The sequence below is a fragment of the Benincasa hispida genome, chromosome 7, assembly GCF_027475165.1.
Source record: "Benincasa hispida cultivar pf3 chromosome 7, pf3_genome.v1.1, whole genome shotgun sequence".
NCBI lineage: Eukaryota > Viridiplantae > Streptophyta > Magnoliopsida > Cucurbitales > Cucurbitaceae > Benincasa > Benincasa hispida.
This window is the reverse complement of record NC_143484.1, coordinates 43,364,911-43,381,175: the sequence shown is the minus strand read 5'-3', so window position 1 is coordinate 43,381,175 and position 16,265 is coordinate 43,364,911. Positions and strand designations below refer to the sequence as shown.

The following is a 16,265-nucleotide window of genomic DNA, read 5'->3' as shown; positions in this document are numbered from 1 at the left end:
TAAGTTTATTATTACTATTTCATAAGAAAAGCGAAAAGGTTTAAAACCTCATTCCTAGATTAGAAAATATATGAACCATGAACATAAGCATATGTACATAGTCACATACGAAAAGTACGGAAGGAAAAGATAAAGAGAAATACTAAAATCCCCTAGAAAGGCTAACCTTCTTTTGCTTGTTATGGAAAGTGACACATTCGATCATATCCAAAGGGATTCTTTGGGACTACAATAGTGTATGTACTAGAGTGTTTCTGAGAGTTTGGACCACAATTTTATAAAAATGAAATGTTCAAATGCGCATTTTATGTGGACATCTTTTTGTAGACTTTCAATGTGGAGTTGGCTTGAAACAAATAGTATTACTAGTACTCGATGATAGAGGAGGTCCTTTTCTACCCTTTGTTTCAAGATAAGGAAGAGGTTTTTAAAGTGTGCTACCTTTTCTGCTGCTGTTTAGCTCGGTAGAAGATCATTTTTTATGGTGTTAGGAACTTAGGAGGCCTTCAAGGAGGAATGTTTGGTTTGTTTGCAAGAAGTTTTGTAATAATCTTTTGTTTCTAACTATTAACAACATGAACAAGTACAGTCCTGTAATTTTTGTAATTTTGAATTGCTTTATTCCAGCTTCTTTTGTTGTCGGCTATCTCCTCTCCTATATTGCTTCCTTGCATACCTTCATTTGCTTCAATGAAAGTTTGGTTTTCTATTAATAATAAAGAACTTTTGGAAGTTCAAAACAAATAAGCCCATGGCAATTGATACGTCAAAATTATAAGTTACTGTTTCTAATACTCCCCCTCATGTATAATGAGATTTTCCTTCCGACAGTTGATATATATATAATGTCCAATATGAAATATCAATAGTCACAAACAATATTAAGAGGCAACAATAGATTTTCCTTTTTTTATTATTGCATACAGGAACGTACAAGATGCTACTTTATTCAACATTGTACCTTTTTTTTTTTTTTTTTTTTTTTGTAAAGTGTGGGGTGGAGAAATCGAACCTCAGACTTTGAGGTCGATAGTACAAGCACTATGCCAGTTGAGCTACGCTCTTGTTGGCAACGTTGTATGAATCTAATCTCTAAGCACATTGATATAATAAATAGGAAGCTGGGAATGAATTCAGAAGTAGAACACATGGCAAATGGGGTTTGCAGGGAAGAGAAAGTCAGAAGGAAAAGGTACAAACTTGAACCAATGTAAGGCTGGCATTTTCTATATGAATCCCTTCTGCACAACGCTGCTGCCACGTGTCGAGATAGTAGGTATCAAATATCAAGAATGAGATATGCAGCTGGGCCAGTCTCCATCGAGCTTTCTTCCCTTTGCTTTAAAGAAATAAATACCTGCATGGTTTCACCAAATCTATGAAGATAAACGGTGTAAAATTCAGTATCATTTCGTAGTATAGAAAGAAGAGAACTAGAGAAGAGAAAAGACTCTGTAATGGGGGAAAATGAAGTTATAGCTTTCATGTGAAACTTGAATGATATTACACTCATACAAAGTTTCTTCAGAATAATGGTTTAGAAAATGTTAACGTCTTTGCATAAGATTTCAAGCAGACAATACAATATCAAGGTCTATACTACCTTCTACTTCGAGATGCATACTGATTATGAGTTGAATACCGTCATAATGATCCCGGGACGCTGACTGCAGCCATCACAACCGTTTTATATGATAATTTGCAGGACATTACTGCATCCAGAATCATATCTTTTTGTTTTGACGCTTCAATCATCCCTGCTAGTCTATTGGTGAAGAGTTGGTCCAGAATGTTTCCAAAACCAGAGTTTTTTATTCTTCTCTCCCGAAACCACTTCCATTTTCACTTGGCTATCAACCTCAATCAAAGTGTGGAACGAATCTGTGAGAAAACTGATAGTGTCATTTGGGAGGGCAGTGAGCCAACCAAATGAAAGGAAGAGTTCCTTCCAAAATCTCACCGCAAAATGGCAGTGTATGAAGTGGTGACTAGATGTATCAGGACCAGACTTACAAATATGACAGCAATGAGGAGAGATGGCCATGTAGGGAGAGCGGTTTTGTAATTTATCACTAGTATTGTTGGCATTGTGACTAACTTCATAGAGGAAGAATTTGATTTTTTAGGGTAGGAATCCTTCCATATAACATCATGGAAGGGGTGGATCATCGAACTCAAATCTGTCCCCAGATCATTAGATAGAGACTTAATGAAGAAAGCTCCCTTCGCGTCAAGCTCCCATATCCATTTATCCTGGTTAGAGGATAGGTGAACACCATGTAGTCAAATCATAAGATCAAGTCAATCGTCAATCTCATCATCCTTCATATTTCTCATATAGTGAAGAGACCATCCCTGTCTTGGGTTCCACGGATCAAAGATGGATGACCCTTTTTGTGTAAAAATGCAGTATAATTTGGGATAAGCACCTTTGAGAGGAGAAGTTCTGATCCATCTATCACCACCAGAAGGAGGTATTCTTCCCGTTGCCCACTTGAATTTTGACTTTTCCTTTGATAAGATGCACATGTTCCATAATGTCTCTCCATGGTCCCCTAATAGAATTTGGAAAAATGTTATTAGGCCAAGACTTCAGCGTAGTCTCTCCATATTTAGCTTCGATAATCTATTTCCATAAAGCCCCATCCTCATGGTAGTATCTCCACCCCCATTTAGCAAGAAGAGCATGTTTCTTGTCAGTCAAATTTTAAAGACCGAGACCCCCTTGTGCATGTGTCTTGGTAACCTTGGACCATCTAACGAGGTGAGATCCTTGGTCCGATGATCCCCCTTCCCATAAGAAATTCCTGAAAAGTTTCTCCAATGTGTTTGCCACAGCAGAGGCCATTTTGTATAAGGACATATAATAAGTGGAGAGATTGGATAATGTGGCTTAGAGGAGTGTAAGACAGCGGCCCCCTTTGGAGATTTGTGGGTTCCTCATTTCAACCTTTTCAACGATAGGATCCCAAAAGGATATCAATTTAGGTTTACCACATAAAGGGAGCCCAAGGTAAGGGTAAGGCCAATGACTTACTTTGCAATTGTGTCTCGTAGCAATTTATCCTAGCTCCTCAGAGGAAATGGAAATACCCATCATCTAAAATTTACTAAGGTTTATATTAAGACCCGAAGCCTTCTCAAAGGAATTAATGGTATCAAACAAATTAGCAATAACATCCTTGTTGTTGTCAGAAAAATGGCAAATAGAAGATGGTGGACCTGCAATCTATTCCCAATACAAAAACCCTTAATCCGGCCTTGAGTACTTGCTTCAATAAGCATTCTACTGAGACAGTCCATAATGATAATGAATAGGAAAGGAGATAATGGAAGAAGCCCGAATCTTTCCTCTGGGGTGGCCATTAACCAAGATAGAACAGTTGGAGGTTGATATACAATATCTAATCCATTTACACCAAGTAGAGCCGAATCCCTTAGCCTTAAGAACAAGGTCGAGGAAGTCTCAATCAACTTTATCAAAAGCCTTCTCAGTGTCAATCTTAACAATAATCCGCTGTTTCTTTCTTCTAGCATAATCTTCGATGATCTCATTAGCAATCAGGGAAGCATCAAGAATTTGACGACCCTCAACAAAAGCAGACTGAAAACGAGTAATAGTATGTGGAAGAACTTTATTGAGTCCCTAGGAAAGGACTCTGGCGATGATTTGTATTGATATGAGATAAGGCTAATGGGTCTATAGTCACCAACAGGGCGGGCGTTAACCTTTTTAAGGAAAAGACAGATGTAAGTTCCATTCAAGTTTGTGTTAATGATATCTTTCTTTAAAAAAATCTTGGAACACACTCATAGTGTCTTTAAAAAAAGACAGATCTTCATTCTCGCATCTCAGAAGAGCACAATCAGCTAGAAAAGGATTGACAATACAGAAAAAACTAATGTGTTGTTGCAATGCCCTAGTGATCATGTACCAATCATCGTGAAACAATTTCCTGTAAACAATAACTGATGTATCAAGATTGGTCCGCGCGTGCGTGGTAGCGATCTTTTTAATAAGAAGGGTTAAAGGCTCCTTTCGCAAGACCGCTTTGTAAGATGGAGCTCTTTCTTGGCATTGATTATAGGGTTGATGGGGTCGTTGGGCTTTCGAGGGGAGTAAATGTTTCGGTGGGGTAGGTATGATTCGAGATTGCCCATTGAGAATATTCAAGAAGCCAAGCCAACCTTTTTTGGCCTCACCACAGGGATTAGTACCTTATTTAAAACCATCATTGCTTTCAAGCTTTGCTATTTCAACTATGATCCCCTTTCGGATGGATGTCTTCTCCACCCAAATCGTTCGGTCCTCGTGTCAGGTTTCTCTGAAGAATCATTGATTCAGCGGTACATGTTGCAGATCTTTAAAGCAGTTCAGTCAACCAGCAAACGATGGGTCTCTTGATGGTAATGAAAAAGGATCGATTCTTTGTGGTCTCAGTCATTTTTGTAAGATCAAGACCATGGAAATGATCGATAGTGAAGACATTCCTCTCTACTTGAAATGAAAGGGGTTTGGCAGATGACATGGTTTGGGCTGGGGAAAGGTCAAGGTCGGAGAATTAGTCGGAGAAGGAAGATGGGCAGGGGGCTCATGTAGGAGAGGGCAACATGTGAGGAGAGAGAACAGAGCATCTCGAAAGTGTTCTTTCTTAAAAAATATAAAGAAAGTGAATTTCACAATCACTTGTTTTTAAGAATACTCAATATTAAGAATGAACACCTGACCTTCATCACAGTTACAAAATTTCATAACCCACTAAGCCATGCAGCAATGGCTACTTATAAAAGGAATGGAGAAGGATGGGAAAGGTCAGAAGAAGGCTGGCAGGATTTAAACACAGTGTATGGAAAGGACAATTGGTAAAAGGTTTGGTATGGTCAATAAATGCTAGCGTGTAGAGGTGTATAAAACCAGATCTGAAGGAGAAGTTTCAGATGGGGCAGCTGATGAAAAACGAACAAAGGTAGGCTGCTAGTTGGCTTCTCGATAGAACATCTGATCCGTAGTGTCCTCGATAGTGCCCTTGATGTGATTAGTTAATTTTGTCTTATGAGCAAGGGGGGGAGAGATTGGCTTTCCATACTTTGTTGTTCACACGCAGCCAAGGAATCACCCCATGCTTCTCGGCAACGTACTCAATGTGTAGTATAGCTTCGAAGAAAGGTTTAATATGCACGAAAATCACCTATGTGGAAGGAGAAGGGAGAAGGATAATGGCCTGTGGAAACCTACTATGTTTTTTCTTCACTTCCAAACAAACTTCCATCATGTCTATACGAGGTAATGTCTTCTTTGCCACTTCCAACAAACCCCCACAAAAATTACCAATAAAAGTGAATTGCAACCATCAATCAATGGGGAGATTTCTAACTTTAATCCATCCTTCATAAGAAGACACTTTCTGATCTTTGTAGTACGCCTCAATGCTCTATGATTCGAATTTCACCATGAAAGAGCCAACCTTATACCAATCACAGATATTGCTTAAAACCAAACCTTGTTCCTTATTTTCAACCGCTAAGATGGCCTTGTTGGGTTGTAGAGGGATAATGGAGCCAATGTCAGACACTTCCCTTGGTAAAGTCCTAAGACTTTCAAACCAATCGTCTTGGAAATTTTGCCCGTTGATGATGATGGTTGTATCAGGGTAAAAGGCTGCAAGCTCGCTAGATAGAGGAGGAGAAGAAGAGGGTGGAGTGTTATCTATCAAACAAAAGGGTGCTTTTGGTTGTGGTTCACAAGGCTTCTTGTGCTTTTGTTGGGCATCTTTGTAAGATAAAGATGTGGATATAACGTTTGTCTATTGCTTAACGATGGGTTGTGTTTGTGGAACATTGAGAAGAAAGAAAAAACCTTTCCAACTGACTTTATTGTCGCCATTGGGTAGGATAAAGTTTGTTTAACCCTCCATACACTCGAGTTTGATACTCTCTCCCACCGAAAGATTATATTCAATTAGTCGAGACTTGTGAAGAACTTTTGGTTCAAAGGTGACTCAATTTGATGTAGCTTAAAGAGATAAAAGGAGAACTTTCTCCAAGAATCAAATCAAAGTCTTTATTGTGAATCAAAAGTTACCAATACAAGAACACAATCTCTCTATTTATAGAAAATTGGAAAGCAAACTAATATTAATCATAATTAATCAAAGAAACTAATCTAAATCCTAATAAACCAAGGAAACTAATCTAATTCTAATCAACCATGGAAACCAATCCCAATCCTAATCAATTAAGGATTTGACTATAATACCCCAATTTACCTTAATCCTACTACATCATTCTATCCCTCCCAATAAAAACTATCCTCGAGCTTTAAAACGAAAATGAAGGTAAAAGTAAAAAAGTAAGCCAACACATCTCTGAACATCAGGCACCGATAACAATCAATTTTCATGAGCCACGCCAATATATTGAATATTTGATTTTTGAAAGAGAATTACTTTCATCAATACTATCATCAATGAACCCAAGAATTAAGTTGTTCAAAAAATCCTTTGTCGTTAAAATATATGCAGACTCCTCAAAGAAAGGAGGAAAAATATTTTCGGTTTTCTTCGAATTAGGTTGCCCATGAATATCTTTTTCTTCCACACTTGAAGAATTCACATCCTCCCAATATTTCCTTTGATATAACCTTGATCTTGGTTGTTCTTGAACGAATTTTGGTAATCTTGGACATTTCTTGCATGCCATTGGTGGTGTTGTTTCTCTTGTTGTCTTTCTTGGTGGCCAAGGCTAATTTCAGGTTTATTCTCTTGCGATGGAGGTAGTTGTGGTTGGTTGTGTGCTTCATTTAATTGATCTAACCAAATAGACACATTCTTTGCACTGGCTTCATCTTTTTCAACACCTCCATCGTTGATTTCATCGATTAATTGTTCCTCATCATCTAGTTCGATTGAGCAACCTCCATGTTAGTCCCATCGATTTTTTCTTCTTCCAATGCAAGTTCCTTTTCGATCTTTCTACCTTCCTTATTCAACTCGTCTTTCATTGATTTTTTATTTTCTTCTACTCTGTTCATTTTTTTGCGCAATTTCACAACCCATTTGGATGAGTTCTTGATCTTCTTGAGTGACTAAATGTAATTCTCGATGGTTTCTTAAAATTGAAGATTATAATTTTGCCTTTCTTGAATTTTTTCCAAAAGGATCCAAATTATATCCATTCTCTTTTGAAAGTCCTCTTGATTGATGTTTTTATTTGAATATTTATGTTTTCTTGAAAATGTTTCGACCTCCAAATTTGTGTTGAAATGAATCATAGGTGTTCTTTGATGTTGGTCATAATAATTTCTCACTCTATATCATTTTCTGAACCATTTAACTCCCAATTCTTACGTCAATTTCTTGAGAAACCGGTTTGATTGGATCATCGGGCTTTTTGTTGATAATGCCGCCTTGTTATTCCGTTCCAAACTGCATTAGAATCTTCATCGAAGTCGCTAGAATCACTATAATCAAATTTCAAATGTGGATGACGAAAGGTTCTTGAGAAAATCGAGCACGGTCAAAATTATTATGTTGGAATTTTTCTTCTAAATCACTTGAGTCAGAATTCTAGCATTGCTTTTGTGAGTAAATTTGACTTTCTTGCCTATACCAACTACTATATTTTTTCTTCGGTGTCTTCCTTGATCGGTAATAGTCCATTCTTGAAAAATCTTGAAAAAAAAATTCGGTATCTTCTTTCTTTTCTAGAATTTAAAGGGTTCCCCCTATATAGATGTGGATTGTTCAACAACAAGCACAACTCACGAAGCTCTTCTTGCGATCGGCGTCGCCAAGAGTTTTCTGGTCTTCCATCAACGACAGTCAACACAATGTAGACGATTGCTCTGACACCAAATTGATGCAACCTAAAGAGATAAAAGTAGAACATTTTTCAAAGAATCAAATCGAAGTCTTTATTATGAATCAAAGGTTGCCAATACAAGAATACAATCTCTCTATTTATAGAGAATTAGAAAGCAAATTAATCCTAATCCTAATTAATCAAAGAAACTAATCCTAATCCTGATAAACCAATGAAACTAATCTAATTCTAATCAATCATGGAAACTAATCTCAATTCTAATCAATTAAGGATTTGACCATAATACTTTAATTTACCCTAATCCTACTGCATCAAAATCAAAGAAGAAAAATAGTGTGTAACCATGACGAGGATCCTTTCTTAAGAGAGAGAGAGTAAAGGATTTGTCCCTAAATGCTTTGGTGATCCTAAAGCCATGTGAGACTTCTATAGAAAAGGTTTTCCTATCTATGGTAAAGGAAGGTGAGACTTTTATCAATTGCAAATATTTGTACATCTGAATAGTTCTTTCCCCCAATAACCATAAGAACTACTAGTGCAGTGTAGCTTTTGATATGCTTTCTAGAATTTCTTTTGACACTTCGTAAATGTTCTCGAGTATTCTTTGTGTTAGTTTTTGGTCTCAGGTAAATATTGTTTTTAGGAAACAAACAAATATACTCCAACAAAACAAGAGAACAGAGCCTAAGGGCAATGGGTTGAGAGGACCCCTTCCAAGAAGACTAAGTTTTAGGCTTTTAATTATCATGGGTTAATGTTTTATTCGTTTAGTTGTTCTTTTACCTTTTTTGGGCTACTGTCCAGCCTATATAAGGTTGTATCTAATGGCCATTTGAGCTATCATTTGAAGTTTGAATAAAGAAGTTCTTGAGGGACTTACATTAACTACTCTAGTTAACATAACACCACATGATAGACAGCTATATGCAAGCGGGAAGTATTAAAAAAATGCATAGGAAGAACCAAAACTAAAGATGAAATCATCAAAGTAAACCATCACCAATGCCTAGTAAAGTAAATTTGTCCCAACGTACCTACATCCTTGAGCTGAAAACCCCTCTGGATGCGAGTAGAAACTGAAGAAAGGGTTGTCCTATTTGACATTGGTAAAGTCCTAAAGATTTCGTAATCATCGGCTGGCCTTTGATGTGCTTTTACGTCTCTTAATCAGCCCTTCCATCAAACTTAGGTAAGTATATTTGTTTAAAACAAAACCTTTCTTTGTAACTTCATCAAATAGGTGCACTGCATCCTTGTACTTATGTTGATTGCACAGTTCATTGATCTGATTAGTGTAAGCCATAGACTTGGAATCAATGTGTTCTGAAATTTCAGAGGTTAACACATTCTGCCCTTTGTCCAATTTTAAATTCTGATCATGCAATATTCCTGATTCAACCATTTTCAACAAAAAAGCCTCTGCCTCCTTAATCCTTCCTGCATCTGTTAGAGCATCAAGAATCACATTGTATGTATAATTATCAGGTCCTAATTTTTTCCCTTCCATTTCAGTAAGAAGATCATAAGCGTTCTCGAATTTCCCTGCTTTGCACAGGCCAGATATTAAGGTATTATATGTAACTACATCGATGCCTTTCCCTTCAGAAACCCAAGTATTGAACAGCTTAAGAGCCTTCTCTAGCATACCCTCTCTACATAACCCACGAAGAAGAATATTACAAGTAAAGACATCTGGTTTGAATAAATTCTCAATCATTTTGTTATGGAATTGGAATGCTTTTTCCACATTCCCTTCACAGCAATAGCCATGAATAATTGTGTTGTAAGTAGTACCATCAGGGACTAATCCACTCTCAAGTAGCTCATTCAGCTTATCTATAGCTTGATCAGTTTGCCCAGACTGACATAGTCCTCCAATTACAGAATTATAGGTGAAGATGCTTGGAATGATCTGTCTTTCCTTCATTTCATCCCAAAGATTTAAGGCTCTGTTTGCCTTTTCATCTTTGAAGTAACCCAGAATCAGAGTACCATAACTAACCTCATCAAGAATATAGCCCCGCTTACTAGCACTGCATAGTAAGTTATATGCCTCATCGAGCTTTTTCTCCTCACAAAGAGAATGGAGGATAATATTCAGGGTGCAAGTATCAGTTTTCAAACCTTTACCGATCATTTCATTCATCATTCTAAACGCTTCTCCCATTTTTTTAGCTTTACAATAAGCACTTATTAGAGTATTGTACGTCATACAGTCAGGGGAGAATCCATTTTCTTCCATCTTATGAACAGTTGTAGTTGCTTCATTCATATTTCCTTCCTTACATAACCATTTCACCATTATATTGTAAGTAGATGCATTACACTTCACTCCTTTTTTATCCATTTCTTCAATCAAACTATATGCCTCAGAACTACCCCGCCACTCAAAACACCCATCAATCAATGTGTTATAGGTAACCACATCAGGCAATATTTTGATTTTCTCCATCTCATCTCTTAGCCTAAAAGCCTCATCAATCTTACCATCATTACAAAACCCACTAATCAACATATTATAAGTCCAAACATCAGGTAACAAATTATTCTGCGTCATGAGTTCAATTATCCCGGTGGCCTCCTTCAGCCACCCCAGTTTGCAATACCCAGAAACCAAAATATTATATGTATTCCTATTTGGAAACAACCCTTTATTCTTCATATCCAACAGCAAGTCCCGCGCCTTCTGTAACTGTCCCTTCTTGCATAATGCATCCAATATCGTATTATAACTCACATTATCCGGTACACAACTAAACTCACTCATTTTATTCACCAAATCCAGTGCATCCTTAAATTTACTCTCCAAGCAATACCCATATATCAAAATATTGAAGCTATAAGTATTTGGTACAACGCCGAGTTTAATCGAATCCTTGAACACCTCTCTAGACAACAGAATAGAACTCGAAGAAGGGTACCTTACCAAGGAATTCAGCAATGTGTTGCACGTAAGCAAATTTGGCCGGTAATTAAGCCGCTTCATCTTATTGAAAATCTGTGCAGCAAGATGGGGCTTACCCATTTGCACGTAGGCGCCAATGGAGGTATCCAAAAGAGCCTTGGACGGCCTGGGAAGACCACGACTGGGATGGAGAATCAACCTTTGGAGTTCATGTTGGCGATCGGAGGCAATGAAGGAAACAAGGAGGGATTTGGCATCAGAGTACTTGTTATGGCGAAACAGAGAAGGCAAGAGGGTGAGAAGAGAAGATAGAGAGTTGTTCGGTGGGGAAGAGAAAGAGGGAACATGTTTCTGGGCCCATTTGAAGAGAGAGAGGAGAACAGAGGGACGAGAATTCAGAGCTTGAGAGGCGAAAATGGAGGATATCAAGGAAGGTGAAAGATGTGCGGCGTACGGGGCGAGTGCATCGAGAGGCGCTTTGGTGGATTTAAGGATCGTTGTTATGGTTTGAATCAGTTGCTGTTCTTGATTTTGTTGCTGGGTTGGTCGCTGATTTGAAGTTGAAGGAGTATCCATGGCCACCCAATAATGGCTCCTAGGGTTTTAGCATTAAGAATCTCTGAAACTGAGAGATAAGAAGAAGAAGGCTTCTTTTCAAAATGGCAAATACAAGTTCGGGGATTTTAGAAATTTAGAAAAATTGACAAAAATGACCTATTTGGAGTATGATTTTGTATTTTTTACCTACTTTAAATAAACAAATTTTTTTTTTTTTATCCTTTGATGATGAAAATAATGTAAGCATGAAAAATATTGATGGTACAATTACTCTTATGTCCCTTACTAAATTCTCACTTCCAATTTCAACAACCAACCTACCAAATTAATTCAAAAAAATTCTCCACCTCAAAAATTTATTCACAAAAAATTATTTTTCACATTCCAACACTAAAAACTCCTCTACCAAATTTAATTTGTTTACAACCCCACAAAAAATTATCTACACCAAATATTTTCCATAATGATATTTTATATAAAAAAAATATGAAAAAATAGTTAGTCAATCGTATAGCAATGTGAAGAAATATTAGACGAATATTCACCGAAGCTGAGCGATTATTGGGACTGGGTATAGGGAGGGCAGTAGAAAGGGGGCGTAAAGAGAGGGGGGCGAGTATTGGGACTACGATCGCTTAGTACCATCGCTTAGTACTAAACGATCACTTAGTTATGATCGATGGGAACGGGAGGGCACCGGGTAGAGAGGGGCGCGCAGAGAGAGGGGGGTATGGGACTAAATGATCGCTTAGTAGTACTAAACGATCACTTAGCTATGATCGATGGGAACGGGAGGGCATTGGGTAGAAAGGGGGCGCACAGAGAGGGGGCGGGTATAGGACTAAACGATCGCTTAGCTATGATCGATGGGAACAGGAGGGCATCAGGTAGAGAGGGGGCAGGTATGGGACTAGACGATCGCTTAGTAGTACTAAACGATTGCTTAGCTATAATTGATGGGAACGGGAGGGCACCGGGTAGAGAGGGAGCGGGTATTGGGATTAAACAATTGCTTAGTACCATCGCCTAGTACTAAACGATCATTTAGCTATAGAGCTAAGCGACCGTAGCATGGGAACTAAACAATACGTTGAATTTTTTAAACGATAGCACTACACGATCGTTTAGCCACGATGTGCGCTAAGCGATGCAATCGTTTAGATGTAGAGCTAAGCGATCGTGGCGTGGGAACTAAACGATACATTGGATTTTCTAAACAATAAAGCTAAGCGACCGGTTTTCTCAAGGTGCAATCTGATTCAGCCCCTTATTAAATGCCCATTTTCAATTGCAACCATCAATCTACCAAATTAATTCATATTCCACCTAAAATTAATTTATCCAAAAATCATTTATAGACTTGTATCTCTTCATCAAATTCACTCCATCAAATTGTTAAATATATTATTTTTTAATACCCGGTCAGGCTTCACCAGGTAATAAGCAAAAGTTAGATTCCCGGTCGTGCTTCACCGGGTTACCCAACCGGATGCACACAAAGTCCATGATTCTGTTTTTTGGCCTGGTGGTGGACCCGACCGGATAGACCACGGGGCCAAAAAACAGAATCATGTTTTTTTTTATTTTGATTTTTTATTGCATTATATTAATACATTTTCTATATAAAATGTAGGAGAATGCCTCGTGTTTGGATTTGTTACGGTGGCGTTTGGAATGAAAGGGTAAAGGATTACGATGGAGGAGAGTTGCGGGGGCTTTGACATTGAATTGGGCACGACCTATAATGAATTCCTGACCGAAGTTTATAGGAGAAGTGGTATAATGTCGGGTGAGTATGATCTTGTTATAAGATGTATACTTCAATTGAGATCCAAAGCCCCTACAATTGTAATTCAGAATGATGAAGATCTAGACACATTTCTTACATGGGAAGAGGTCTCAGTAATACCTCTTTACGTATCCACGCTTCCAAAGTGTTCAACAAATCAAGGATTTCATCCAAATAATTTATATGTTCGACGAATTACAAAAATTCCTTCAACATCTAGGCCAGACTGTGGAAGATGGAGTTGGATAGTCAATTTTCTCCCACATATTTTAACTCATCACTTACTTCGTCGCCTAGTAATTTGGTGACTCATAGCTTAGGGGATGATATAGACCAAGGTCAATATTTCAATGATTGGTCTTGGAGGGAGAATGACGACGAAGAGGAACTCAAGATTAACACCCACCAAACACATTATGTAGAAGAACGAACAATCGAATACTACAGAGGCTCGTCACATGCAACGGGTCATGACTTGTCACATCCTTCTAGTAGCACAATCACCATGTCAGGTCAGTCTTATTCTTCTAAAGATGTGCAAGTTGGTGACATATTTATATCTAAGAAGGATTTAAAGATGTAGTTATCTATGTTAGCCTTTGTGCTTCCATAAGGAGGTTTATGAACTGCATTCGCCCTGTTTTAATTGTAGATGGAACACATTTAAGGGGTAAATACAGTGGTAAACTCCTGTTTGTGACTGGGGTTGATGGAAATAATCAAATATACCCAGTCGCATTCGGTATATCTGGTGGAGAAACTGATGAATCTTGGGTGTGGTTCCTTCAACAATTAAAATGTGCAATTGGGCAAGTTCATGATTTGGTTATAGTATCAGATAGACACCCTAGCATAAAAAAGACAATTATCACGGTCTTCCCAAAAGCATTTCATGGTATCTGCATCCATCATTTGAAAGCTAATTTATTAGTTAATTTTAAGAATAAAGATATTTTCGATAAAGCAGCAAAGGCAAGTCGTGAGTATGTGTTCAAGTACCATTGGAGTCAATTTGCAGGGTATCCAGGTGCACGCAAATACCTAGAGGATATCGGTCTTGAGCGGTGGGCTAGGGTGTACCAATGTAATAGAAGATACAATCAGATGACAATAAATCTCGCCGAATGCATAAATGGAGTGCTAAAAAATGCACGACAGTTACCCAATCACTTCATTTCTAGACCATATTAGAGGTTGGTTACAGGATTTGTATTACAAACGTCGAACGAAAGCATCAAACAGTACATCAAGACTGTCAGACTATGCAATGACAATAATTCGTGACGCGGTGAATAAATCGAGTAGATATGAAGTCCGACCAATTGACCAACATGAGTTCAAGGTGATAGATGGAGGATTGGGAGGCCGTGTCAATATTTATGTAAGAACATGCACTTATCGCAAGTTTGATTATTATGAAATCCCTTGTTCACACGTCATTGTTGCATGCAGGGTTTGGAATATTGATCCTACCTCTCTTTGTTCACGGGTATACTCTATTGATGCAGTATTGGTTGCATATGCTGAACTTGTACGACCACTTGGACACTTTTCAAAGTGAAAACAATCATCGACCTTCGTCGATGTTGAAACATTGCCTCCAAAAAGAGTTCCAAGAGTAGGTCGCCCACGAACAACAAGATTTCCTTCTACAAGTGAATTTCGTCAAGTCCACAGGTGTTCTAGATGTGGTCAACGGGGTCACAACAAAACGACATGCAATCAACCTCTTAATACTACCGAGTGAAGTATGGATTTTTTTTTTGTGAACTTGGATGATATTTTTGTGTGAATTTGGATAATATTCTTGTGAACTTGAATGATATTTTTGTGAATTTGGATGAGATTCTTGTAAATTTGAATGATATTTTTGTGAATTTGGATGAGATTTTTGTTTTTTTTTCTTGCATGTGCCCAGCTGAGAATTGGCGCCAATTTGCATGCGCCCGGCCGGGAATTTGTAAATTTTTTTCATTTTTGCATGCGTTCGACTGGGAATTTGTAAAAAAATTTCATTTTTTCATTATTACTAGCAAACCACTCCCAACCATAAACTTTAAGTATAAATTTTCATTAATCACTTCAACTATCAATTACAAAAAAAGTTTACAAAGTTCTAAAACAACACTCTATTTGCCCATATCTGAATGGATATTGTCTACAAAAATATTGCATTCTATCTTGTGTTAAGGTGTCCATTTTGGACCCTATTACATCATATTCAAAAAATTTACATGTGAACATACCACATTCACCACTCCCATGTTGTTGAGGCACGAAAGGTTCTCGGCGTAGAGTTCAACGATTAATAAGAAGATTATGAGACTCCATTACCGCACCAGCAATAAGTAGGCCAGGAAAATTTTCGCACACTCATCCCATTTCACTTTCCAAGTTTGCGTTCGAATATAATGCGATCAATGAATCGAACACGATTAATTCTCTGACTTGGAAGTCCGCACAAAGAAGCACCCAATGCATCCCAAAGAGGTTGAAAGGCATGTAAACAACATCGACGTCGCTCCAAGCTACAACGTAGTCAATGTGTTTACCATGAACGTACTTTAAGACGTTTGTCACCTTACTCCAATCGATAGTATGGCGATCGCGTCTTAGAAAGTTCTAAAGGAACGAGAAAATCAGAAAATGGCCTAATATATAGCATAACTACAATGTCAGATAACATACCGTAACTAAATGTCAGCTATAACAAATTTTCGATGACACAAGCCTGGTTGGGCTTGCATTTTCGTTTTTATGAACATAAAAAATATGTCTATTACCTACACGATAAGAGTGTTCAAGTAAATATGGACACATATACACATACGAGAATCTAAATTAAGGTTATATACCTCGTCATTCATCCATTGGGACGGTGTTAATAGACTATTAAACCAATTTTTATCCATTTGAGCATATACATTCCTCCGGATCGTCGCAGCAGGGTATACGTTGTCCATCCACTTTTGAAATTTAATACTAAGATCCTCAGGTATGTCAACGAGGGGATCGTACTTCTGAAGCATTTTTTGCCTCTTCCCATACTTACTTGTGTCCTTCCACGATATAGTTAATTTCCAAAAAAAATTTCCTCATTTGGCCATTGCAACCTTCTATTACATTTACATTTTCCGTGTCTTGTGAACTTATATCGACAACCTACACAATAAAATTTGTAGGGAACTTATA

General features: G+C 37.8%; 1 protein-coding gene across 4 annotated transcripts; it reads right to left on the bottom strand.

Annotated features, from left to right (window-relative positions):
• Positions 1 to 881: 881 nt before the first annotated feature.
• LOC120081464 (Pentatricopeptide repeat (PPR) superfamily protein) lies at positions 882 to 11,431 on the bottom strand. Of its 4 annotated transcripts, XM_039036350.2 has the most exons (3): positions 8,856 to 11,431; positions 7,764 to 7,864; positions 882 to 1,357 (listed from the first exon to the last, which is right to left on the bottom strand). In XM_039036350.2, the coding sequence occupies exon 1, from the start codon at positions 11,300 to 11,302 to the stop codon at positions 8,951 to 8,953; it is 2,352 nt and encodes a 783-aa protein (XP_038892278.2). In that variant the 5' UTR covers positions 11,303 to 11,431; the 3' UTR covers positions 882 to 1,357; positions 7,764 to 7,864; positions 8,856 to 8,950. The 4 variants fall into 4 exon arrangements, 3 of the variants coding, with proteins under 3 accessions (XP_038892278.2, XP_038892277.2, XP_038892279.2); XR_016530943.1 differs by lacking the exons at positions 7,764 to 7,864; positions 8,856 to 11,431 and adding an exon at positions 1,604 to 4,219; XM_039036349.2 differs by lacking the exon at positions 7,764 to 7,864.
• Positions 11,432 to 16,265: the final 4,834 nt, after the last annotated feature.

What these genes read in the sequence shown, in the direction of transcription:
- LOC120081464 (XM_039036350.2), bottom strand. Translation starts at nt 11,302, where the DNA reads ATGGATACTCCTTCAACTTCAAATCAGCGACCAACCCAGCAACAAAAT.